The following is a 26,805-nucleotide window of genomic DNA, read 5'->3' on the forward strand; positions in this document are numbered from 1 at the left end:
CAATTTCCCAGTCTTTGATTAAATGTTAGGAACTGACCATCTCATTGTGTCTAAACCTGCACGCTACTTCCCGGACTGGTGGGTCCTTCTCTGCCTCCTTCCAACACCCTTTCTTCTTTCTTTGCCTCACTGTCAATCTCTCAGATATTTATTATTCTGAACTTTGATTTCAGGCTATCACTTGCTGCTGGGAAGGGGTACAGGAAATGTCAAGTCTCAATGGATATCATTCCTCGGCTGAAATTCTAACCTCGGGTTTCTCCTTCCGTAACATACCTATACAGAAATAGCCCAGCCTGATCATTTCCTTTTGATGTTTAATTGGATGTCGGTGCTGTGCTTTCTGGGCTGAGAAGCTAATGCTTCTCAGAGAGGGAACAATTCCAGCTACACACATGAGACTTGTAGCAAGGAGAATGCTCCACGCTGAATCTAATTTTCTCTCCCATCCATGAACATAAGACAATTTCTCTGGCATTAAAGCATCTCACTCAGTCTTTCTGTCATTAATAAGAATTAAATTCTGTTCCCTCAAATTTAAATGTAATTATATTTGCCTCGTAAATAAAATTGAATTACCGTTTTCAAAATTTAGCACTAATGCAAATGCTATGTTTAGAGCTTTAATTTTTTTTTAACTCTGTTACTACTTTCAGCGTACTGTTTTTTTTTTTTTAAACATTGGGCTTATTTTGCTGTCAACTGTGACTTAATTTGATAACAGAGCTTTTCCATTTCCTATCTATCCCGTCATATTAACGAGGCTTTATGACTTGTTTTCCTTTTTGGGAGGGGTGGGGAGAGAAATAGAGAGGAAATGGGCAGCTCAGAGGATCTGAGTTTGAATTCTGAAGGTCCCACCTAAGAGAAGGTGAACCCAGTCCAGGTTAGGCTGAGAGAGCTAAAGAAAGAGCCCTGACATGAAGTCTGACAGGGAAATCTTCAATGTGCATCGGAAATTTTTTTAATCCAAAATTTTCAGCAAGGCATTCAGTGAACACCATGGTTTGGACCCTGCCTACCTTTCTGGCCTTATTTCTTCTACCCACTGCGTGGCTGCTACTCTCTAGTCGGAGGCAGGATGTTCCAGAAGCTGCTCCTGCACACCTGTGTACTTCTTGCATGCTGTTCCCTCTGCCTGGACCCCCTCTACCCCCAGACCCCTCTAATGGTCCAGCTTCCTAGTCTCCTCTCTGGGGGGTCTCAGCCTCCACTCTCACCTGTCTTCTGGTTGAGCTCACTGCTCTTGCCCTTGGGCTCCCAAACCTCATGTACACACATAGGGCAGAGCTCTTATCATGCCTCCTAACTAGGTATTGCTTCCTGAGTGGGCTGAGGATCTCTGATTTTTGGTACCCAGAACACTGCCCAGCATGCAGGGAACCCAGAAAGGGTCACAAGTGAATGCCTGTGCTTGTCAGGGGCACAGGTGCAGATCTGGAGCTGTTCTGGGATGCTCTCTCTGTGAGGCTGTGCTCCTCTCTGGAATCCAGCTCAGAAAGCTCATTATCTGGCAGGAAGCTGATGCTAATGCTGTTTGGCCCTTGTGCTGTTGTTTGGGGATAAATATGTCAGCACATTAATAACTTCATCTAGACTCAATGACCAGTGATGGGTGGGGGAAGGGGGTGGGAGGGAGTCAGAAACCACAAGGAAGCTGAGCCTCTGAGAGAAAAAGCAAGTTGTTCAAGGTTACCTAGACTCAATCCAGGTCTAGCTCCAAACCTTCACTGTATAAACTGTCCTCAGACTTAAATTTGCAAGAGTCCAAGGACTGTTTGGCTAATCTAGATTTAAGCATGCATTTTAAAAATAGACACTTGATTTATTGAGTGCTTACTGAATGCCAGCACTATGCTATGCATTTTATACACACGTATTGAAGCTAATTTGAAAAACAACCATCCAAAGCAGGTGTCATTAGCCATATTCTTTGGATAAGCTCAGTCCTAAAAATCTAGCTTGGTCCCACTCCAAATCCCATGCAATTCTTTCTGACTGCACATGCTCCCTCCAAACCCGTGCCACTGAATCTCTAAAAGATCTCCACCTGTTATCTCATGAAACTCAATTGCAATGAAATGATAAGAGTCATAAACCACCAGCATGGGCATTTTATAGGCGGAATCTCTGCCATGTCCTGCGTCTATGAGCCAGCAACCCAAAGGAATAAAATGTCATGAGAGGGCCCTCGAACATAACAGGCATTTATAGAAGACAAGATTGGAGAGAGCTCACAGAGCAGTGGAAATGAGGAATGAATTTATGAGGCTGAGGACCGAGGCTGCTGGGCTGGGGTGGAGGGGAAGGAAGACCTGTAGGAGAGCCAACAGAGACGCACAAGGTGGATCCAAGTGACCACATTTGAAGTGGTATCCCGGAGAGTGTCACAGAGCCTGAAATTGTCATTAGGCTCTGAAAGAGAAGGTAAACTTTTCTCATCGTGAGGAGGGGCTAAGTTCCTTCCTTTTTCTAAGGCAACTCAAAGCCAAGAGGATGAAAAGCCAACTAAAGCACCTAGGGTTGATGGGGAGAGTCATTTTGCTCAGCAGCGCTGTCGAGTGCACCCACTTTCTGCAAAAGCTGATGAGGTATCCAGCCCACCATGGCCTCTCCCCGGGGGGACGTTGGCTTGCAGGAGGTGAAATGACACCAACTTTTGTCCAGGAGGGGTTCCGGTTGGCTGGCATGGCACACAAAACTAACATGAACTAGGTCTGGAAAGTGACAAGGAGCCCAGGGATTTGGTTTTAGCTCTGCAAGGTGTGCATGCATGTGTGTATGTGCGTGCATGTGTGTGTGTGTGTGTGTGCACACATGGGTCTGTACAGGAGTGTGGGGGTGTACTGGGGTGGGGAGGAGGGTCTTTAGAGGACAGATAAGATTGGTAGTGTGCTGGGATCTTTCTGGGCAGAGCCTTTAGCTTCTTCTTTGATGTGTCACTGGGTAAGTCATTCATTGAATAATCGCCGAGAACCTAACCCATGTCAGGCCTTGTGCTAGGGATACTCGTAGACCCTGACCTCATGGAGTTCCCAGAGAAGCACGATTACGGTATATTGCTCAGTATACCACAGAGCTTGGGAGAGGCCTTGGAGCCATATCTGGTTTGAACTGGACTCTGCCACTTACTGATGGGGGGATGCTGACAAGGACTTTACTTTTCTGAGCTTCAGTTTCCTTCTCTAGAAAAGGGAACTGGTAATACTTTCTTTACAGGGTTGATGTGAACCTTAACTAAGATAATGGTTGTAATGCACTCAGTTTAGTAGCTGGTACATGGTAGGCACAAAGAAATGGATGGCTCTAAGTAATGCTCCACCCTTATAAGGAAGGGATGGAAAGGGGGCTGGAGGCAAGAGCTGAGGACTTGGAAACAGAGCTCCTAGATTTATTTTTGTTTTTTAAAGATTTTATTTGTCCATGAGAGACACAGAGAGAGAAGCAGAGACATAGGCAGAGGGAGAAGCAGGCTCCCTGTGGGGAGCTGGATGCAGGACTCAATCCCAGGACCCCGGGATCACGACCTGAGCCAAAGGCAGATGCTCAACCACTGAGCCACCCAGGCATCCCAAGCTCCTAGATTTAATTCACACTCTCCCACTGCTTAGCTGAGTTACTTTGGACAAGTCATTTCCTTCTCCAGCTCTTCACCATCTGTAAAACCACAGCACTAACAATCACCACCACTATCATCACTATGACCATCCCCCCAAGACTGGAAAAACGAAGTCCCACTGGGTCCTGAGCTGAGGACACAGGTATGCTGGGGGTGGGGCATATAGCCTGTGCTCTTCTGGGCCTTGGGCATTTGTCCCAATAGTTCTCTTACACTGCTTCTCAGGAAGGACTATCACATGAAGGAGGCTAGATTTCAGGAGGAAATTCTGAGATGAGATTGGAAGCCGAGCTGCTGGGAAACTCAGGGGCCTGAGTAAATAGGTATATAAAATCTGACTTCACTGTTTCCACAAATGTAACCAGAGTGCTGGGGAACTCCTTAGCTCACATTTCATTATAAGCCAGTTGTTGAGGGCAAGGCATGTTTCAGCTACTTTCATTAAATCCTGTTCCTTGGGCCAAACAGTGAGATGTCTCTTCATCTCGGAAGAGATGGCCCTCCTTCCTCTGAGGGCCAAGTGATGATTTCTGCCGACCCCACAACCCACAGTCAGTGCCGATGGTGTGAGGAGCACTTGGGGATGCGCTGCTGGCCTGGGCAGTGTGTGTGCCAGCCCTGCCATGTCAGGAGCAAAACACACAAATCATAAGATGAGAGCTGCCTCTTACTGGGTCTCTAAGTCGTGCCAAGCCCTGTGTCAACCACTTTACCTACATTTTCTCACTGAGTCCTTACAACAATCTCACAGGTAATTTTACCTTGAAGGAAATTGAGGTGACAGGAGGTTGAGCAACTTGCAGAAGCCATTCTACTTGCAGGAAGCAGATATTCTGTGACAAAGCCCAGTGCCTGTCCCACTACCTTGTAGCTCACCCCCTGAACATAGAGACTGTCTCTATGTTCCAGCTTCAGTGGCATCCAGTGGATCCAGTGGGATCCAGTGGCATCCATAAGGCATCTCTTGCTTCACTTCGTGGCAAAATTGTTTTCAGCTTCCACTCGGTGAAAATGCCCTTGGAAGGGAGGCAGGAGAAAGATGCTTGCTCACTCCACCCAGGCACTATTTTATGTGCGAACATATATCCTATAATTTAATGATCACATGACCTTTGAGGAAGATGCTATTATCTCTAGGTTCCAGATCAGGAAACTAAAGTGGAGAAAAGCCAGGACCCTGCCAAGGTCATACACTTAGCACATGGAGGTGCTGGGACTGAGCCCAGGCAGGTACTGCCGATATGGGGGGGCGGGCAGAGAGGGGGTGGAGAGAGAGAAAATCACCTTCCAAGTGCTATCGCTAGCCTTCCGACAGGCTTCTGGAGGGGAAGTGACAGCTGAGGAGAAAGCGGCCTGTGGAGAGGCAACACAGAGAGCTGGGAAGCAGGCAAGGCCTGGGGCTCCAGGCGGAACTTCGGCTGCCGCCTCCTCAGGTACCAGTGTGCCTTAGCTGAGTCTGGTGACCCCCTGAACCCCCAGGGGAGGATTCAGATGATGTCATACCTGGTCACCTCACCCACGGGACCATCGTGTGCATGCACCTGTGTGAAATATCTCTGTAAGCTGTGAAGCACTCGACAAACACAAATTGCTATTACCGTTGCCAGGGGAGGCAGTCATTTTGAAGCCACCTTTGAAATCCCTGGCCTGGTGGCAGTCATGACACTGTGAGTCAGCTGTAGGCTGGAGATTTAAAAACTATAATCCACATTCCTGAGAGGCCATATTTCATCTTGACCCTATGAAATGTCTTCATTAACATCAAGGGCTCTCATCAGGGGCTGTTTTAATCATAATCATAACAACCGCTAACATTTACTGAGCCCGTATCGTGATCTGAGTAGCATGCTAAGTGCTTCTTTAATATCATTTTAAATAATTCACCACATAATACTTTTCCAAATAATAACCCCAGAAGGTAGGTACCGTTACCACCTCCATTTCACAGCTTAAGGACCTGAAGGAATTTGCCCAAAGTTGTAACTAGTATGTAGCAGGGCCAATGTTTGAACCAAGGTCTGTTTGGCTCCGGGACGCTTCTCATCACTTGGAGCTCCCTGTCGTTGCACATGAGGCCACACAAATTTGACACCAGTTATGGGAAGTGGTGTATGCAGAGTTGAGGAAGACAAGCTCTCATGGTCTATTCAATGTCCCTCCCAATGGGTCTGCTGTCTCCTTTTGCAGGACCAACTAAAGAATACTTAGTGATCTCACCCAAAGTTATACCTGCCTCCGTGAAAGGCTGTACAGTTTCATCAGGGATTAACAATGCATGGACAGTTATATGCCGATCATAAATTAGCTTTGTGGCCACATAACAAACAATACAACCCAGTGTAGCTTCGAGAGGACCATTTATTATATTGCTATAAACAGAGCTATATAAAAAGAATTATTCCTAAGACCCTGCGCATCTGTGTTTGCAATCATGTCTTAACACAAGCTTTGCAGACAAGGACAAAAGTCCAATTTAGACTGTGAACTGAACATCAGTTCTCCTTTCGATGGGGCAAGGTAGTTCAGAGCACTCCAAAGGTCCAAATGCTACATGGATCTCATTTTTGCCAAAAGGCCTCGACCATTTTTCCTGATCACAAGAAGGATCATAACACAACATGCCAAAAAATGAGGTAATTTGAGCTGCACTTTGTTTAAATAGTGTGGTGTGGTAAAGAAAGTGATTTAAGTAAAAAAAAAAAAACAACAAAAATAGCTGGAGATAAGATGCCGCTACTTTTTAGCTGTGTGTCCTGGGGTGGGGTTATGTAAACATTTTCACATTTGCCTAAGCTTCTTTATCAATTTATTGCTTTTCATTTGTGTGCTTGCTGTCTCCCTTCCCTTCCTCCCTCAGTGGAACTCAACAAAGGAGACTTTCTTATCTCTTTGGATCTCTGATTAGAAGAGTGTCTAGTACATAGCAGGTGTTCAGAAGTATTCATCGACTGAAGTACTATGTACATCTGTAAAACAGAGGTGATACCTTTCTCACAAAAGGTGGATTTAAACAGTGGACACTGTTGAAATGAGATCTGAGAAGTGAACAAACCGACCACGTACCAGTACTGTGCTAGGTGATTTACACCTGTTCTCATTTAGCCCTCGCCTGGGGAGGGTCTACAGATCATCAAGTGCTTATGAACAGAAGGGTGTCAATGTGCTTATACTCTGAATGTTATATGTGTAAGCCTTCTATATATGCACTGAACATGACAATGAAGAACACATTCAATTATGTGTTCTTTCATGTATTCATTATCCATTCATCAATATTTATGCAGCTGCCACGAGCCAGGCCTGTGCTGAGTCTTGGGCATGCAGAGCGAAGAGACACTGTCCGCGTGGAGCTCACTGCCTAAAAGAGAATCTGGCCAGAATGGCAAGTGGGGATCAGGTCACAGAGAACCCTAAATACTACGCTGCGTTCAGGCTTCATCCTGATGAATGGGTGAAACCAGAGGGTTTGATAGCTGGGACCTGAGGCCTTTTTTTGTTTGTTTGGTTTTTTTAAGAGGTAGGGGAGAGGGAGAGAGAGGGAGAGAGAGAGAATCCCAAGCAGCCCAAGCAGGCTCTCTGAGCAGGGAAGTCTGACATGGGGTTCCATCTCATGACCCTAAGATCACGACCTGAGCTGAAATCAACAGTCAGATTCATGTGACTGTTCATCCATTCATGGATGTGAGTCTTTTAAGCCTCATCCCTGTAGGTCTCACCTAGGTACACTGTTCCCTATGGCCTTGCCTCTAGGAATGACTACTGTAAACATGAGAGATGAGATTTCAATCTATTATTCTAATTTACATGGTTACAGGACAATATTTTGACTTTGAAGGCGGTCACATGGAAGGAGTGATGTGAAGATTGATTTCTGAATCTTTTGCCAATCTAAAAGTACAGGTGCTCAAGGATGGAGTTCAGGGGAAGAAGCAAAGCACTCAGAGATCTGAGTAATCCCATCGCTGCATGACTGAGAACAGGGTCAGATCACTGACTGAAATGAACCGCAAACATGTTAGAGTGGAAAGCTCTTTCTTCCAGCTACATCATGCCTTCCTCCTCACACTTACCAATAGAACAGTCGTGTCCTGTCCAGTTTGGGTCACAGCTGCAGAGGCCAGTGTCTGGGAGGAAGGTTCCATGGCCCGAACACTGGTCCAAGCACGTGGCCCTGGGCGTCTCACAGTTGGTGCCTCCCCATCCCACGGAGCAGTGGCACTCGCCTCTCACGCAGACACCGCGGCCTGAACAGGTGGGGTCCATGCAGTCCACTGTGATGCAGAGCAGAGAGGTAAGCATCTGACCGGCAAAGGAGAGGCTTCTGTAAGTGAACTACACACTGTATGGAGGGACTTCACGCTGGTAAGAGGACACAGGTTTCCTGTGGAGAGGCCACTTGACATAGTAAAGAGAAAGAATCAACAAATGGTTGCCCCGGGTTCCTGGCTCTATAGGTAGTTGACTGTTGACCTATCGGAGGTTCAGTTCCCTTACCTGTAAAATGTGGATACATATTCCTACTTCTTGCTTTGTTGGGGTGATGGAATAAGAAATACAAATCAAGGGGCACCTGGCTAGCTCGCCAGTCCACTGTGGAGTGTGGAGCCTACTTTAAAAAAAAAAAAATATATATATATATATCAAGTGTTAGAGTAGTACTCAGTGGCTGCTACATCTGTAATAACTGCACCAGTTAGCGGACAAGACTTCATCTTTTTCCCTCTGTGCATCCCACTCCTGGAACAGTGCTCAGTGCATAGGAGGTACTCCAGAAATCTTTGTTGAATAAACTATTATTGTTTACCACTTCATAATACAGTCTCATCTTGAATGTGGGACTAAAAGGGATTCCTTAATTTAAAAGAGAATTTTTTTTGCATTTAAGTTTGCGTTAAATTAGATTTTATCACCTTCTCAAACTTCTTGTGATTGACACAAAGGTTCAAACCTCACTTCCCAGAGGGCAGACATTTCAATGACTGTTCAAAATTATACGCAGTGGCTTTGCACAGCTTCTCCTCATGTAGGGGGTGAACTAGATAGCTGTAGCAAACAGCCAAGCAACCCCAGCAGGGCTTCTGGAGCCTAAGGTCAAAGTTGTGTCAAGAGACTAACCCAGAGATAGAGAAAGGAGAGTAAGATTGTGGGTTACCTGCTCTGTGCTTGCACTGTAAGAAGTGCTTTACGTATATCATCAGATTCAGTTTCTTCCATCACCCAGTATAGTACAGATGAGGAAATTAAGGCTCAGAGAGGTAAATAATTTATGCCAGATCATACAGTCAACCCTGCCAGAGAGGAATCTGAAGGCAGGTCTGTCTGATTTCAAAGCCAACACTTGTTTTACCAGGGCTGATTTTCTTAAATCAAAGTGTTGTTTACAGGGCTGCACAAAATTAACAAGAGACCTCTAATCTTCATAAAGCACCGCACAGAGAAAGCAGAAGGAGAGCACTGAGGGCCAACTTATAACCCGGCTCCAGTTCACACGGAAAGTGCAAAAGGCAGCAGAAGGAAGACAAGAGTTGGCAAAGGCCAGTCCAACTCTACCCAAAAGTTGTGAGATCTTTTATTTCAGGAAGGCAGAGGATTCCTGTTCCTCTTGCAATTGTAGGGGAAAGTGGTGTCCTGGTAGGGCTGTAACATGCAGCAGTTGGAAAAAAAGGGTTGAGAGTGCTGCAGAGAGTGTGGTCACCCTCCTTCCTCAGGAGGAAGCCCTGTGCTCCACAGGATGGAACTTGGCATCTGATCTCTGAGGTCCTAGGTTCAAGGGTCACGGGCCAAAATGCACTAGTTCTGTGACCACCGCCAAGTCGTGTACCTCCTCCCGACTTCCCGGGTCAAAATCATCTACCTTTCAGTTGCTAATGAGGACACTGAGGGCTTGAAAGGACTGTGTGAGCTGTAAACCATTGCAGAGAAGTTACTTTTCTATCCTATCAGGACATTTGGCGGTGTGACTTGGGCAAACTGGTCAGAGGTGCTCTTACTTTATTTATAATTCAGACATGCTTTTACTTAATCAAGTAATTAAATTTTATAAGCCCATATATTTGACTTTTGCAGAAAATATGGGGAAATCCAGGCTGGGTGTGTTAAAATCATAGTCACAAAGGGACAGAGACTATACAAATGACCACATTCTGGGAACAGGACGCCTGTCTGAGGGCCAGCTTATCAAGACAGCTCTTTCACTTTTTGGGTTTTGAAAAGGAGTTCAACTTAATGACCTAAATGAGAAATCTGAAGGTCGGAAGTCAGGAGCAATGATTTGCTAACAACTGAATCATGGGAACAAGGACAGTAACAAGTAGTATTAATGTAGTCCCTCTTCTGGGCCATATTTTGCTATCCAACCATTTATATACATAGTCTCATTTAACTCTAGCAATGATTCTTCGGGGTAGATACCCTTACTGTCCTTATTTCACAGGTGAGAAAATTAAAGCCCAGAGAGGTTAAATAACTTGCCCAAGATCACACAGCAGTAAGCGGAGACATTTAAATTTGAATCACTTTTTCCTGGTACGCATCTCTTGCTAATTCTTCTGTAATCCTACTGGTTCAAAAATACACACATACATATATACAGATGTAAGTGGTGAAAAAATAGAAATAAAGGCCAAACAAAGCAAGAAAAGAAATGGAGCAAAATGGAGAATTAATAAAGCCAAACGAAGGCAAAGAATCTTCTCTCACGGTCTCTGGACACCACTTAACAATGGTTAAAGCATGACCCGTTGAAGTTCCTGGTAATTAAAAATAATAAAAACAATAATAGTGATATATCTTCATGACCGGCCTTATATCTCAGAACCTCAGAAGGATTATTCTGGCCCATTAGGCTACTATGATAATTCCCCAGGTCCAGAGAGCTTTCCAACTTGACAGGAAACGACTCAGCAGTTCCTGCTCTGAGGCCCGTAAAAGTACTTCCCGTGCTGGGAGCGCCTGGGCCCAGGCTTGGGGTGGAAGCTGCCTCTGAGGCGCCCTCGAGGTTGAATCTATAAATCTGCACTGTTAGCGAGCAAGGCGAGGGGGTGCCAAGTCTAGCAAGAGGCCCTTGGCGTCACAGTCCTGTTCCTCAGACACAATCAGTCTGAGAGGGACCCCGGAACCAGCAAAGTGAATCCCACACCTCTCAGAAGGCGGCGGGGCTGGGAAGGAAGACCAGAGGCACTGAGGACAGGGACCCCTCCAGCACCAGAAGCTTCTGAAGGCTCATTTGGCCACGTGGCTATGGATTGTGAGGAAGACTCAAGGAGGACCCCACCTCAAGGGGGGCAGCTGGGGTCAACGGGCTGGGGGAGCTTCCTGCAGGGACGACGCCGTCCCTGCTGACCCGATTCGTCCCGCCGTTATCTAGGGCACCGCGACGCCCTGCTAGAGACGTCCTCCTCCGTCACCTTGGATCTGCCCTCGCTTCTGGGGCCTCTGGGATGACGGGGACTGCAGGATGGGATGGAAGTTGTCTTCTTTCTAGCATAGTAAGACCGTTTCACGAATGACATTTCTTTCCCTGGGAGCCGTGGGTCACGTGGGGAGACCCAGCTGCCCTCTGGGGCGGGGGAGTTCTATGCTGAAAGGAGTCAGGGAGAAGCTGCCAGGGAAGTGGGCTGAACTCTGCGCGGAGACCGTCTAACTTCATTTCTGCTTAGAAGACAGGCCAAACAGTTACCTTTTTTCCCTCTACAGAGCTGGCCGCTCAAGCCAAGATATCTTTCTTTTTTTTTTTTTTAAAGATTTTATTTATTTATTCATGAGACACACACACACAGAGAGAGAGAGAGAGAGAGAGAGAGAGAGAGAGACAGAGAGAGAGAGAGGCAGAGACACAGGCAGAGGGAGAAGCAGGCTCCATGCAGGGAGCCCGACGTGGGACTCGATCCCGGGTCTCCAGGATCACACCCTGGGCCGAAGGCGGCACTATACCGCCGAGCCACCCGGGCTGCCCAAGCCAAGATATCTTGCAGAAGCTTAGCTCACTGACAAACTGAGGAGGTCCGCATGGCCAAGCTGCAAACATAACTCTTTCCCAAAACTGTTCCCTGCCTCAGTGGCCACACAAGCTCTTGAGATGCTCTTCAGGACCAAAACACAGTGTCACTTTGCTCTGCACAAGGTAGAAGGTGTTCTCTTCTGTCCCTCTCCGAACTCCCTCCAAGCGTCCTGTTGGCACAGTTCAGGCTTTAAAAAATATGGGGCAATAAACTTCAGAAGAAGAAGAGGGAGAGAAGGGGGAAAAAACCCAAGCTTGTTAGCTGATATTTTATAAACATGGTGAAACCCTTCAGAATAGATCTGAGGGAGGGGGAGAGAGAGCAGTGGGGAAGGCCCTAAGAAGCCCCCTTACAAACACAAGGACTTTGCAATGACGCTTCACCAGGGAAACAGAAATAATAAGAGGAATCAGTACCAGATGGCTCTCCTCAGAAAAGAGCAGCAAAAACATTGCTTTTCAAACAGATAACGTAAATCAGTGCGCTAAACAACCCCCCCCCCTTTGTAAGTAACCCTGCCTGCTGGGGCGCTGTGCAGAAGGGACAAGGTACCCTTCCCTGCCCACATGACACAGTAGGGTTTGGGGTGGCATGGCCCCATTGTTTCCAGAAGAATCTTCTTTTTGTCTTTCTCTTCTCAGAGTCTTCGCCTCAACTGACTAAAATGAAAGGGAGCACAGATGTGAAGGTCACAAAGCCGAGTTCCTTTCTTCTGGAGGCTGGCGCTCCTCTTCTCTCAGCCCAAAGTAATCCCCCTTGAAGTTAATAGGTCTGAATCAGGACCTCCAGGCGCACTTGGGGTTTACTGGCAGCCTGTCTCGGAGAGGCGCTGCTTCTCAGAGGCTAATCCCTTCCTGTTCCCCACTCTTTTAAAGTGGGCCCGTTATATTGCCTCTCCTTTTTCTTTCATTTTTTTTAGAGAAATGATACCTTGAGAGGGGCCTAAGTGTTAAATCCCAAATGGGTTAGAAGGCTAGCTCTCCTTGGAGCCTCTTCCATCCACTGCAAAGACTCCCATGCCCTAGATGGTAGGGAGTGGGAGGGAAGCCTATTAGCATTGTTTTCCAGTTTCAACAGCCATATCCACCCGTTTCCAAAGACATTGGATAAAATGAGTGGAGTGAAACAGGAAATGCGCTTCAATTGTCCCCAGAATAATACTAATAATATAAGACCTAACATTTATGGGGCATTTATTATGTGTCAGACACTGAGCTAAGCGCTTTACATGGGTCATTTAATTCAATCCTTATGATGGCCCTCGGAGGAAGGAATTCCCATTTTATTGATGAGGGAAGTGAGGCTATTAGTGGTACAACAAGGACTCAAACCTACATCTGACCCAGAGAATGCACTCTTAAAAGCCACTCGATATTGCTTGTGAACAAGACCTCATTCATCTACAAATCCCATGCAGGCAAGAAAGGGTTCTGAGGTAAGAAGACTTGGGTTGGGTCCCATTCCTGCTGTTAGCTAGCTCCATGACCACCAGCGTGCCGCTGGTTAGCTCCATGACCCTGGCCTTACCGCTGGCCAGCTCCATTACCCTGGCTGTGTCATTGGCTAACTCCATGACCACAGGCCTGACACTGGTGAGGTCCGTGCCCCTGGCTGTGTCACTGGTCAGCTCCATGTCCATAGGCATGCCACTGGTCAGCTCTATTACCCTGACCCTGCCACTGGTCAGCTCCATGACCATAGGCCCACCACTGGTTAGCTCCATGTCCATGGGCCTGCCACTGATCAGCTCCATGACTTTGGCCCTGCCACTAGTCACCTACATGCTCATGGCCCTGCCATGGTCAGCTCCGTGTACATGGGCCCGCCACTGGTCAGCTCCATGACTGTGGTCCTGCTACAGGCAGCTCCATAACCCTGGCTATGTCACTGGTCAGCTCTATGACCATGGGCCACCACTGGTCAGCTCTATGACCCTGGCTGTGTCACTGTTGAGCTCCATGACCATGGACCCACCACTGGTCAGCTCCATGATCACAGGCCCACCACTGCCTATCCTCAGGCCACAGAAATGCTCACTTACCTCACCAGGTTAGATTGCCTAGGAAAGAACTGGCACGCTGCTAAAGTGGCAGCTCACTTTCTAGCCTCCACTACACAGACATAGTTTACTTTATGAAGGAGAGAGACACACTCACAAGCACCTATGGGCTATACATACACATTCACACACATACACACCCCTGTGCTAACAGAAGGCAGAGTGTGAGGGTCTGTAACAGACTCATACTTGAGACATGGAGAGCATATGAACCAAGAGACAAGAGAAAGATCCTGGGCTGTGGGACCAGAAACAGTGGGCTCAGCCCCAGCTCTGCTGCCTCAAGCTGTATGACCCTGGGCAGGTCATCTGACTCTCTGAGTCCAAGTTCCCCTAAAATAAAACCGAGATAATTACCTCACCCTACTGGGTTTGAGGTGAAATGATCTAAGGCTTCTAGGACAGAGACTCTGTAGACAGTAAGTACTCCCTGTATGATGCTTCTCTTCCCTTCACCAACTAGGACTCCCAATTTGCCTGGCTTCTTCTGTTAATGATTGCTGCTGCTGGGTGGCTGGCTCCGGGTGGAGCTTCCACTGGCTTCCTGGAGGCGCTCCTGGCAGCTGAGAGCAGGCCCGTCCCAGAGCCAGCTGCTGGAGCTGCCCGCCAGCGTCCTACCTTCCTCACAGCTCTCGCCCTTGTAGCCGGGGTTGCAGATGCACGTGCCCATGATGCAGGTGCCATGGTTGCTGCAGGCCACGTCGATGCACTGGCTGGTGGGCACATCACACTCGGCGCCCTTCCATCCGCTGTGGCACAGGCATCGGCCCTTCATGTACTGGCCATTTCCACTACAGAGCACGGGGCAGGAGGCTGCGGAGATGGAGCATGGAGAAGTCTGGCATAAATGAATGCCCAGCACATCGCACTTGCCTTTGTCTCTTTCTCCCTTTGGCCTACAGGCTAGACCAAGAGCCTCAAGTGCTTTGCCACAATACCCATGTGTATCCATCCATCTGCGTCTCTTGCTGTACTTCATTTCAGTTTATTTTTTTAAAGATTTTATTTATTTATTCATGACAGATACATACAGAGGGAGGCAGACACACAGGCAGAGGGAGAAGCAGGCTCCCTGCGGAAAGCCTGATGCAGGACTCGATCCCAGGACCCCAGGATCACTACCTGAGCCAAAGGCAGATGCTCAACCACTGAGCCACCGAGGCGTCCCTTCATTCCAGTTTAAGCACATCTGGAATTGTAGGCTAGGGTGTGCAGTGCAGGGCCTGGTGGATCTAGTGCCCACTAAAGTCTGCTTTCCTCTGTTCCCCTCATACTAACAGGTGCAGCATGGCGGGGGCCAGGACCCTTATGCAGGAAGCTTCCATCTGTTCCTTGGTCTTATTGGAAAAGACAACAGGTGGGCCTTTTGCCTGCCCCCATCTCTCCTCCAGCACTCTCCTAACGGCATTCCATTTTGCTCACTGTACCCCATCTGCAGCACCACCTACTGTCTCTCTAACCCAGCGAATCTCGGCTTTTTCTTACATTTCAGGTTCCACTCGAGCTCCATGCACTACTGCCCTCTTAAGAGAATAGCTGAGCCCAACCTGGCTCTTTAAAGTATTAACTTTCCATTCTGTGCCGTAGCATAAAGTGTTTTGTGATCATCTGCATGAAGGACACTATATAAAAATAAATTATATTGCATTGTGCTGCAAGTAGCTACCAGCCTTACCGAGATACAGTAAGGCTGTTTTACACACGACTCTCAAGTTTAAGTGTGTATGGGATGAGACAGTAATTCTTGTGAGAAGGAATGACTTATCTCTTTTCTCTGCACCATCTTCCCTGGGCCCCCACCTGACTTCTTTCCTTTTGAAGGCACTCAGCAGGTAATCACTGTGGCTCCCTAGGGCTGCAGCTCTGCTGTCTCACACTGACTCTTTTCCACAATAGGAAAAACAAGCAGAATCCCTCAAACAGTATCAGATCATGGCGTTTGCTCGGCACTCTGAAAAACCATCCCCGCCTTCCACTGATGAACAGTAATTCAAGTGTCGGGTCTGGATTCCAGTGTCACCCCATCCAGGGAGCTTTTCCTAGTCCTCATCACGTCCGAGCTAAGAGAGCCTCTCTCTTCTACTCTGATGAGAGCTGCCTGAATTCAACCTTGCTGCGGCGTGTTCCACTTGCTAATGACTGCTTAGTCATCATCTACGTACTTGTTGGTCTTGCCACCAGACTGGGCCTGGGCCTCGCTCAGTGCTCTAATCCTAGCCCCTAGCGCAGGAATGAGTCCTTAAGGGCACTAAGCAAACACTTGCTGAATGAGTGAAGAGGTGGGAAGACCAAAGGGAGGGGCCATTTCAGTTTCCCAAGTGGAGTGCCAGAGCCTCAGGACTACAGAGCTCCCTTGGCCTTTGCCCTGTTAACTCCTCCAAGGACAGAAATGAAGGCCGAATGCACAGGGTACCGCAAGGGTAGCCTTTAAGCCATCTCAGGAGAGGCTATCATTTGTGCTGTCTGTGCCCAAATATGAGGCAACATTAGGGTCCTGTGTGGAGCAAAGCAGCCTGCCCTCTCAAACCCCACCCCTTGGTGGTCTCAGCAAAGATCATGGCAATAGTGGAGCGTAATGCAGGCCTTGCTCCAAGGCCAGAGAGACCACACCTGTGAAGTGAATGGCGAAGCCCCTTGGCTCATTTTGCTCACCGTACCCCATTGAAGTCAATTATACTTCAATGATCAAAAAACAAAAAGAGGGGGCAGCCTGGGTGGCTCAGTGGTTTAGCACCGCCTTCAGCCCAGGGTGTGATCCTGGAGACCCAGGATAGAGTCCCACGTCAGGCATCCTGTATGGAGCCTGCTTCTCCCTCTGCCTGTGTCTCTGCCTCTCTGTGTCTCTCATGAATGAATAAATAAAATCTTAAAAAAAAGGAAACAAAACAAAAAGAGGGGTGCCTGGGTGGCTAAGTTGGTTAAGCGTCTGTCTTTGGCTCAGGTTGTGATCCCGGGGTTCTGGGAGGGAGCCTCATATTGGGCTCCCTGCTCATTGAGGAGCCTGCTTCTCTTTCTCCCTCTGCCACTCCTCCTGCTTGTGCTCTCTCATTGACTCACTGTTTCTCTCAAATAAATAAACAAATAAATAAAATCTTAAAACAAAACAATACCACCTCCCCCTCAATAAAAAAACCACCACAAGCACTTGGCAAAGGCTAAGCACTCCTCAAAAGGGAAGCCAACTTTTTAAAAGAACTGCTACTGCCACTTCCCCTGCTCCTACAACAGACACGAGGTTCACCGTGGCTGTCCCTGTAACCTCCTGACCTCCTGGGTCATGCCCTTGTGGACAATGGGGCTGACACAGCCATGGCTCCACTGGAAGACACTCCCCCACCTCTTGGGGCTTCTGAAGAATGGCTCTGGGGTCCCTTCTCATGGGAGGCAGGAGGTAGCCTGAGAGGTCTGGCGCTCTCTGAGTAGAGAGCTGGGACATGAGTGATGCATGGGGCAGGGGGAGTGGGGATCGCACATACATAGGCACAGGTCTTACCTCTGCCACAGTCGGGGCCCAGGAAGCCCAGGAAGCAGTGGCAGGTCCCAGAGATGCAGTCCCCGTTGCCATAGCAGTTGCTGGGACAGTTATCCACTGACTCTGGGGGAGGAGAGAGAGGAGGAGAGTTGAAAAGAAATCTTTACCCACCAGAAGGCCCAGGAATCCAACTTCAGATTAGCCAGGGCCCGCACATTCCAGCTCTTCTGGCCTAGTCACTGAAAGGAACCAATAGAGTTAAAAATTATGTTATTTTTACTCTTCCTGCATCTCTGTTGACACTAAGAGATGTGTTCTGGAAAATGTCTGCCTGAACCAAGTTTTTATATATCAAATTTGTATCTACAAATGCATTAGAAATTCTTCAGCTAAAAACACTGGGGGAAACCATATAAGCTGTTAACAGTGCTTATCTGTGGAGGCTGGGTTATCAGGCGAGTCTTACGGTCTTCTTTGCACTCTTCTGCACTTTACGTTTTTCTCATAATGGGCTGATATTCCATTAACTTGTTTTTTCTCATAAAGCTACTGGCCATTTGCAGACCTCTCTTCTCCCATCTCCGTTTTTTTGCCCACCATAGCCCACCAGGGCTAACCCAGCGGCCTGGAGGTTGGCCTCCTGACTCCTCTCATTCTCTCCACCCTGATTTGGTCACCGCCCAGCAATGAGTCTGAGTGATGTCTTTGGAAACAGATCCCATCTTGTCATTCTCCTGCTTCGATGGCTCCCCATTTACTGAGATGAAAAAATCCAAGCTCTTTCAAATGGCACAGGAGTTTTCTTTCACATTCCCTTTGCGTCCCTGCACCCCCGGAATAGGCAGTCATGCCCATCTTTTGCAGGGATGTGATTTTCTGAGACTCTTCCTGTTACTTTTGGTATATTCTGTGTGACCCCACAAGGAAATGCAGAGTTCATTTAAGAAAGACTTTAGCCAAAACAAAACAAAAAACCAACCAAACAAAACAACAATAAAACAAAAAATAAAAAACAAAAGTCAATGTTTTGTAGCTTCAGGTAGTAAACCTGTTATCTAGAAACTTTGTTTGGAACAGCCTGTTTCTCAATAATGCTGGATGTGGAATAAAGGAAAGAAGCCACTATATACTGAATTCTTTCTTTGTATCATGTGCTTCCACAAAGTTTATCTCACTTCACTGTCAACAAAGATCTGCAAGTGTGCATTGTTATTCCTGTTTTAAAAAGAAAAAGAAAAAAAGAGGAGGTTCAGAGAAGGATGAAGTAGCCTGCTGAGAACCACTAAGACATGAGTCCTGGAGGCAGGATTTGAACCCAGGACCCCAGGACCCCAGGACCCCAGGACTGATCTTCTTCGGTGATACTCTACTATCTGGGCCCTGAAGGAGCTCATTCCACGGCAGAAGCCTGGAGAAGGAACACGGTGCTAGATCTATGCACAGTGAGGCCAGTCCTGAAGACAGCAAAGGACCCAGGTGTAAGGCAGAAAATTCTTAGGCTCTCAAGGCTGAAAGGGAGCCAGGAGGCTAGCCTAATGCTTTCTCACTTAATAGTGAGGGAAATAGAGACCCAGAGGAAGGGCAGTGACTCACCCAAGGTCTCGGAGTGAGTTAGCAGAGTCAGAATTGAAAGCAGAGGCAGGGTGAGTAAGGTGGGACAGTTAAGGATTCAACCTGCTGTCTTAGCTCCCAACCACAAGTCATGAAACCAAGACTAAGGTCTCTGCTAAATGAGATATTACCATCTACGACATGAGTCTTGCCCACAGGAAACGTGCAGACTCACTGGGAGAATGAGATGATAGCTGTCACCCAGGTAGCAGCACAGGGCATGGAAGAAGCTTTGCCTGGAGGTCAAGAGATCTGGTTCTGGGGCCCCTTCATCTAGTATCATGCTGAGGGGGGGTTGCCTCAAGCAACTTCCTGCCCCTCTCTGAGCCTTACCTCCTTCAGATGTGAAATGAAGGTAATGGCAGAGATGTTCTAAAGTTTTTTGAGTCTACAATTAATTGAGCAGTTGTACTAAAAAGGTGTCCAGACAAGGAAGGGCACTGAGCCTTAAAAGCAACAGAGCACTTATGGCCGATGCATTGGCAGCTGATATGGGACAAAACCAGTAGAGAAAAGGCTTCTCAGAGAAGGTGGGCTTGAGGAATGGCTTGGGTATGGATCGATAAGGGAAACGACAGAGGGGTAGTGAGGAATTCACAGCATCGTGCATTTCCCTAGAGTCCTTTCCCCACCGTCTGCCATTATTAACTTGGAAACTACTTAAAAAGAGTTCAAGAGTTCAAACTCTTGTGTGGTTCCTTTTGTGAAAGGGTGGGAGATTCTATTCACTCCATGTTGTCCCTCTGCTAACAAGAACTGCACTTTCCGTTAATATAGAGTTAAGACAAGAGGGTCCAAGCCAGCAGGTGCTCTCAACACAGCGCTAAGCAGTCAGGGTCTCGGCAGAGCAGGGCTCACCAGCCAGCGCTCTGAGCGCCTCTGCTCTCAGCGGGCTTTGCCTGAAGAATCCACGTTCCTACTGCCTTTAAGTCATAAGTGTCTTTATAGAGAATGCCTTCGGAGGTTTCATTCTGAATATGATTTTTAAAATAAGAATTCTGGGGGGCCCTTGGGTGGTTCAGTTGGTTAAGCATCTGACGCTTAATCTCAGTTCAGGTCTTGATCTTGGGGCCATGAGTTCAAGCCCTGCATTGGGCTCCACACTGGGAGTGGAATCTACTTTTTTTTTTTAAGAACCTTGAGTGAAGTTTAAGGCAAGATTATTTTCACTTTAAGCTACTGGCTGTTGGTCCAGTTGGGGAGGGTGGGGTCCACCTGCAGCACTGCAGAAGGGGTAGAGGGTCGAGGCAGGAGGCCTGGCTGCCAGGTCCTGTTCTGCTACTGCATGGCTGTGGGACCTTGGCCTTCTCAACTGATCTTCCTGCACCTGTTTCCTCATTTTTGCACTTGCTCCTCCTTTGGTTCCCTGCATGGCAACTTCTGGTCCTTTCAAATCCAGCTCAAATGTCACCTCCTCTGACAAGCCTTCCTGACTTCTTAAACAGGCTAAATTAATCCCAGGACTTTGTCCCTCCTCATTCTATGAAAGTCTACATGTAGTCTACATTGCTGCTATCACCAAGAGCATTCAACGAGATGATCTCAGAGATTTCACCCAGATCTAAAACTCTCTGGTTCAGTCTTCTCCAACCCAAGGGTATAAAATACGTCTCTTAATAAATTACCATAGTTACCAGTTGCATTTTTAACAGGATCAATGGATCAATTGCAGATAAGTGTTACACACTGTCTAGATTTTGATTTATGATGTATGCAAGATACAAACCTGTTAATCATCTGCCAAAAAAGCCTTCACCAGTGAAACAGTGAGGAAAATACATTTTCTGTGACTGGGTGTAGTATTGTTCCCTAAATGTGACAGACTAGAAGCCTGTTTGCTTCAAAACTTGCCCCAGGCTGTTGGTGTCAGAGAAGGCTGTTGGTTTAGGAGACATGAAATAATTTTATGATAGCAACAAGGAAGTAGAAGGAAGACATTTAGAGAATATTTCTTCTGGATGAAATGTTTATGTCTATAGTTTTTCTTCCCTTTGGAAGGCTTTCAAGTACTTGGGGTCCACTTGGGACCGCATGGATAATGAGTCTCCGACTAACCAGGTATCTCTATACTAAATGCTAGTGCAGAAGTGACACTCAGTGGCTTGGGAGAAGTGTGAACTTTATTGCCTAAATGGTATGTTTCCAATTAGTGTTTGGTGAATTTCTTCCCCCTATCGTTCCTTCCTGCTCTGCTGTCTTTCAGACTGCAGCTGCCTTCATTTAGCAGAAGGTGTATCTTTAGACCGCTCAGATCTGAGCGGTTTCAGCTGCCTATGAATTACTGATTTTCATAATCGGGTGTATGGTATGTTGGTGAATGAGTGGCGGGGGTGGGGGTGGGGCTCTTGCCCTAGCTTTTGTTCTTCTATCACAACAGTGGGTCCTGCTAGGAGATTTAATTTTCAGGAACTTGTTTTTTCTTCCGTCAATATTGGAATGCAGAGCTTAAATGTTTCCTTAGCTCATTCTCTGGATATGTGTTGGGAGTGGGCGTGTTCTCTGGATGTGGTACAAAATATCGTTCGACATACAAAGGGGTATCTGCAGAAGGAGAAGACAATGCTCCTTCCTAGAGGAGACGAGGAAATCACCGATGCCTCGGTGAACCCGTTACAGTGCCTTATTGTGTCTGCTCGCTACCCTTTCCCAGACACCCATCACCAGCATCACTGTGTCAAGGTGAGAAAGGATCACAATTAATAAATACATCCTTCCTTCCTTTTACGTTTTGCTTTCCTTTTTTGAAATCCCAAAGCCTCACTTTGTAGGAAACCAGGAGAGATCACAGAGGAAATCCTGCCCGGAGGAGAGAACTACTGTTTCACAGGGGCGCTCACACTAGAAGAGGAAAGGAGGCTCTTCTCCTTTACTGGCTGACCATGGTGTGAGAGCACCTGCTTCATGCCCTGGTCTGGGCAGGTACACCTCCATGGTCATGGAAGCCTGCTGATGGATTCTAGCACCAAGGACAGAAGGAATCAGCTGTGAGTGAGGCCAGAGCTCACTAGTCATTTTCCATCTCTCTTCTCCACTCACCCAGCATAGATCCCTATCTCCCAGCGCCTCCTCTAGCTCTCGATCCCTCGTGATGCATCCCAACCAATAGAGGCAACTCTTTTCACTGCTTCCCTTGTCGCTCTTTAAGTTGTAAATGTGGATGTCAGTAACTCTTTCAGAGCAGCAGAGGAGCAGCGATTGAGGAACCAAGGTCTACCTACTGCGCAGCAGAGACCCACTCTCTGGCGCTTCCTTTTGGCTTCTCTGTAGGATGGATGGTAATGCTTCATGCAAGAGGAAGGAACTTGGGCTCAGGGACTGCCAATCACACGACTGGATGTATATTACCTTGAAGGCAGCTAGTGAAATGCATACTTTAGGGTACATCTGTTACATCTTCTTTGAACCTGAGAGGGGATTGGGTTTGTTATTGGCAATGAGGAAAAGAGAGGAAGACAAACTAGATGCCATAGCTGGGATTTAATTCTCCAGCAGCTCAAGGTTGAGAGAAGACTTTAATAGACACCTTCTCCTTCCCTCAAATGGAAACATGAAAGGTATACCATATAGTTTTATTTATTCTTCACAACAATTATGAGAAGTAGGCACCTTTGCCTTCATTTCACACATTTACAGTTGTCAGCTGGAGATTGCAAGCTGAAGTCACTTTCTCAAGGTCACACAGCTAAAAGGGCGAATCTGCTAGGTGAACCAAGTTCTTTCTCAAGTCAAAGAAGCCAAAGTTTGTGGCATATAGCCTGAACCAGAGTATGGGCTCTGGAGCCAGGATGCCTCCCGCCAGCTATGTGCCTCATGACAAGTCATCTAAATATTGGTTTCCCTGTCTGTGAAATGGGGTTAATAATAGCACCCACCTAAGAGAGTCATTTTGAAGAGCTAAGAGTGTAACACTGCACATATAAAGAGGTTTGCTCAGATCTTGGCAGAGTTGGAATCTTGGTTTTAAGGAAGGGTCATATATGCCTTTCATTTGGGAACCAAGGCAACATACTAACTTGGTCTAATGAATCCAAATAAGGCCATGTGGGCTTTTGGGGGTAAACACACACACATAAATACATGTAAAGCACACAGAAACTCCGCATGGTAAAACAGGAAAGCAAACAAGCAGTATGCTGAATGTGAAGAAGGCAGGGTGTTTGAGTACATTTCCTCCTGGGAAAGAGCACTATCAAAACAAATTAAACCTGTTGTCTCCCAGAAGTCCAAACACAGGTGGATTTATGCCAACATCTGAAAGAACTTTTCTCTCTCTGCACTTTAGATTGGCACTGGGAGGGTGCCAGGTCCTGGAAAGCTCTTCCATGGCCTGTGAGATACCAGTCCCTGTAGGTACCCCAGCTCTCTGTGCAGATGATGGGATTCAAAGGCCTCCAGTATGTAACAGTCTAGGTCAATGCAATGACAAAAATTTGACAGAGCCCCTGACAGCCTGGGCTTAAAGCCAGTTCTGCATTGGTATTTGAACTGGGAGATCTGTTTTCAATCATACCCAGAAGTTTGCCAACCACTATTAGGAGAAGCTCTGAGGGGATCTAGGAAAAATGATTATTCCCTTGATTGTATTACATTTTGGTTATTAATTATTTATTTGGGGGCAAACAGAATTTCACCAATGAGACTAGGAGCTCTTTGAAGACAAGCATTAAGTCTGATTCTCCAAAAAGTCTGGTGTATGCTACACACAAAGCAAGTGCTCAGTAATAGTTATTGTGTGAGAAACTGAGCAGGACTACAAGGTGGAGGGAGGTGGGAATGAAGGAAAGAGGGTGTGATGCATGGCACAGAAGTTGGACTCCAGAGAATGCCTGGTGGCCAACAAAGCTACCGTTTCCTTGCCCTATAGTTTTCGATGTGCAATGTCTAAAATAAAGAGACTGATAAGAAGTGTAACTCTGTATTGTCCTCTCAGACCCTATTTGGAGTTCAGTACTTCACATCCAGGAGCCACATTTAAGAAATGAATCAGAGGAACTTGAGCATGTTCACTGGACAGTAAGAAGAGAAGGATAAGAGGATGTGAACACACATTTTGAAAAAAGAGTTCCTGGGTGGCTCCGTCAGTTAAGTATCTGACTTTTGATTTTGGCTCAGGTCGTAATCTCAAAAGCTGTGGGATCGAGCCCCATGTCAGGTTCTGTGCTAGGTGCTAGGCATGGAGACTGCTTCAGAATCTCTCTCTCCTTCTTCCTCTGCCCCTTCCCACACTGCATTCCCTCCCCCTCCGACTCTCTCTCAAAAAAAAAAAAAAAATCCTGAAGGAATCAAGAATTTAGCTTACTCGGGGGTACTGACCTCTGTCTAAAAATATCTGAAGAGCTATTATGTAAGATAAGGAGTGGACTTTTGTGGTCCTAAATTAAGTTGATTAGATCTAATAAGTAAGGACCGCTGTCCTTGGGAAACTGACTTAATTCAAAAGAAGAAAGAATTTTTAAGAGTCAGAGCAGGATACTATTTACTTTGTTGGATTGTATTCTCTTGATGTGTATGGATCTGTCCATATACTATAAACTTCTTGAGGGCAGGAAATGTGTCATTCATTTCTGATTCTTTAGTAAACAGTGCCCTTTTTGGCACATAGCAGGTCTTAAGCGAAAGTCTGTTGGCTAAATGACAAAATGAATGGACTGGGTGACCTGGAAAATCATACATTTTTAGTCACTGGCTGCATTCAAATTGATGACTGGCCGAGATACTGCAGGGGCATTAATGAGAAGCTTGTAAACCTGAAATCTTATCTTCTATGAGTCATGTGTGAGGGAACATGTCTGGACTGTATCAAGCAACTTGGGTTTTAGTTCTACTCTTGCCACCAGCCCGTTACAGGACATTGGCCAGATCCCTTCCTCTCTTAGGGTCTTTCTTTTCATTTACAAATTAGATTCACTGAGTGAACATTTACTGAGCATCCACCCTGGCTCAGGAAGTGTTCTAGTGAAGTGGATGGCTTGGTTGATTGTTTAGATCTAGCATCCCATGATCTGATGAATCAACCCAAATTGTCAGTTAGAATACTATACAAACAGATGAAAAAGCAGAAAAAATCATCATGTTTAGGGTTTGAGAGGGGAAAAGGAAGTGTGCTCAACTAAGGGCTAACTTTAACTTCTCACACCTCCCTTCTGTGGTCTCAGATCACTAGCACCTGTTATCATCATCTTGTGAGAGGCGCTGTGGGGCAGAGTCCTCAGGACAAGGGGAGGGGCAGGCGGCTCACTGTTCTCCTGTGAAGAGCCCTCCTTTTGTTCCAGGAGCTATGAGCAGCAGCTCTCACAGGTGCTAGAAGCCCCACTGCAGGCTCTGGTTCTGCTGCCTTGCCCGGAGAAGCTGCATGTGCATCCCCTACCATGTCCCGTGAACACATGCCAGAGAGGCCACTGAGACATGACATGGTGGGTGATGAGGCTGACAAGTGCTGTGCTCTTCAAGAAGAGAAGTGCCTTCAAAGGAGAAGTACATGTTCATGTGTTTGGAAACACTTTCCCTTCCTTAGTGATCTATCCATCCTCCACTGACAGCTCCTTCCCCGGGTAATGCTCAGCCCACAGGTCTAAGCAGCCAGGGCAAGTGGTCCAGACGACACCACCTCTTCACTGGCCACAGCTGATCGGTCTGGGGTAAGAACCTGACCCAAACAGGTTCAGTACACAGGCTGACTGGCACTCTATGATGTGGCCTGGTGCACAGAGGATGTGGGCCAATCAATCAGAGACCCACTCTCTAGCATTTGAACTAAAATGCACCCAGGGAATGTGGTGTCTGAAGTCTCCGTTTACTCATCTGTGAAATGAGAAAACCACTTGCCTTACACAATTGTTGCAAAGATTAAATAAAACCACTACATATGTCTGAGTCTGTGTATACGTATATATGTGCATGTCTGTGTGTGTGTGTGTGTGTGTGTGTGTGTGTAGACAGGAACCTGGCTGACAGAAGGTGTTCAGAAAATGTTGCTTTACTCCTGTCCCTAGTATAGTCTCAGTGATAACATTTTAGCCTCTGTCAGCTGAAGGGCTTGTTAAAACATGGACTGCTAGGCTCTGCCTCTAGAGTTTCTCATTTCATAGGCCTGGGGTAGGGTCCTAGGTAATGTTGATGCCCTTAGGTATCCTGGATACCACTCCAGTGGTCTGGAGAAGGCTGAGACTTTACACACAGGTCTATCAAAATAAGCCAGAGGGGATAGAGAGATCTAAACTATGCAAGAATGCCATAACTTGTGGACCACTTCCAAAGAGGAGGGCCTGGTCCTCCAAGAGGTAGTATTTGAATAGCTCTTAAAGAATAGGCAGCCTTTTGAAATGCAAAGCAGTTCTGGGCAAGATGGGGGTCGAGCCAGAGCCAGATTCAGAATAATCATCTTTGCTGCTCCCACGCAGCGACCTGCTGATCATCATGCCAACTTCATGTCAAGTCTGTCTTTAGAACAAATTATTTAAGAAATCAGGTTTTTAAAAGCTCCACTCAGCTGCTGGCTAGAGAGTTCCATTTAATGAACATCACTTTGTGCTGAATTATTCTGTGATGACAGACAATGGAGGAACAGAAACATGCTCTGAGGAGGTGTGGGGTGGGGGATGCCGCTAATTATTCTCCAATCATTTATCCAGGCTTGTCACCAAGCTCAATACTGCTTATAAGCGACATAGAAAACCAGGTCACCACAGTCTGGTTTGAAAATGCCCAGAACTATGTAAAGATGATCTAGAGACCTGCGGGTTAAGGATGCCCATGGCACCAGAACTTCACCTGGAAAATGGAAATGTCTGGGCTGTATGATCTTTGGCCTGGACCACTGTGTTGCATTCTGAGTGGACTTCCAACTCCAGCCTTGTCCCTTTCCCTCTGCCCTATACCTATAGGCCTGGGATGCCATTCTGGAACTGAGTATCTTGAGGCCACTGCTCCTCAGCATCCAGAGTAGATGCCACAAACTGGAGGTCTCTGAAAACTTTTGTTTGTACAGTGTTTAAAATTTTTAAATTAGGTGCTGGAATTTCTAAAAAAGGAGAGCTCATTAAAA

At 46.8% G+C, this 26,805-nt stretch overlaps 1 protein-coding gene across 4 annotated transcripts in view; it reads right to left on the reverse strand.

Annotated features, from left to right (window-relative positions):
* TENM4 (teneurin transmembrane protein 4) overlaps positions 1 to 26,805 on the reverse strand; it is a 2,712,352-nt gene that overhangs the window by 134,667 nt on the left and 2,550,880 nt on the right. For all 4 annotated transcript variants that reach the window (XM_077867222.1, XM_077867224.1, XM_077867225.1 and 1 more), the window contains 3 exons: positions 17,172 to 17,273; positions 14,297 to 14,491; positions 7,690 to 7,890 (listed from right to left, as the gene is read on the reverse strand). In XM_077867222.1, the coding sequence (XP_077723348.1) occupies positions 7,690 to 7,890; positions 14,297 to 14,491; positions 17,172 to 17,273 (498 nt within the window). The remainder of the gene's footprint in view (positions 1 to 7,689; positions 7,891 to 14,296; positions 14,492 to 17,171; positions 17,274 to 26,805) is intronic.

This window comes from Canis aureus, chromosome 23 (assembly GCF_053574225.1).
Source record: "Canis aureus isolate CA01 chromosome 23, VMU_Caureus_v.1.0, whole genome shotgun sequence".
Classification (NCBI taxonomy): domain Eukaryota; kingdom Metazoa; phylum Chordata; class Mammalia; order Carnivora; family Canidae; genus Canis; species Canis aureus.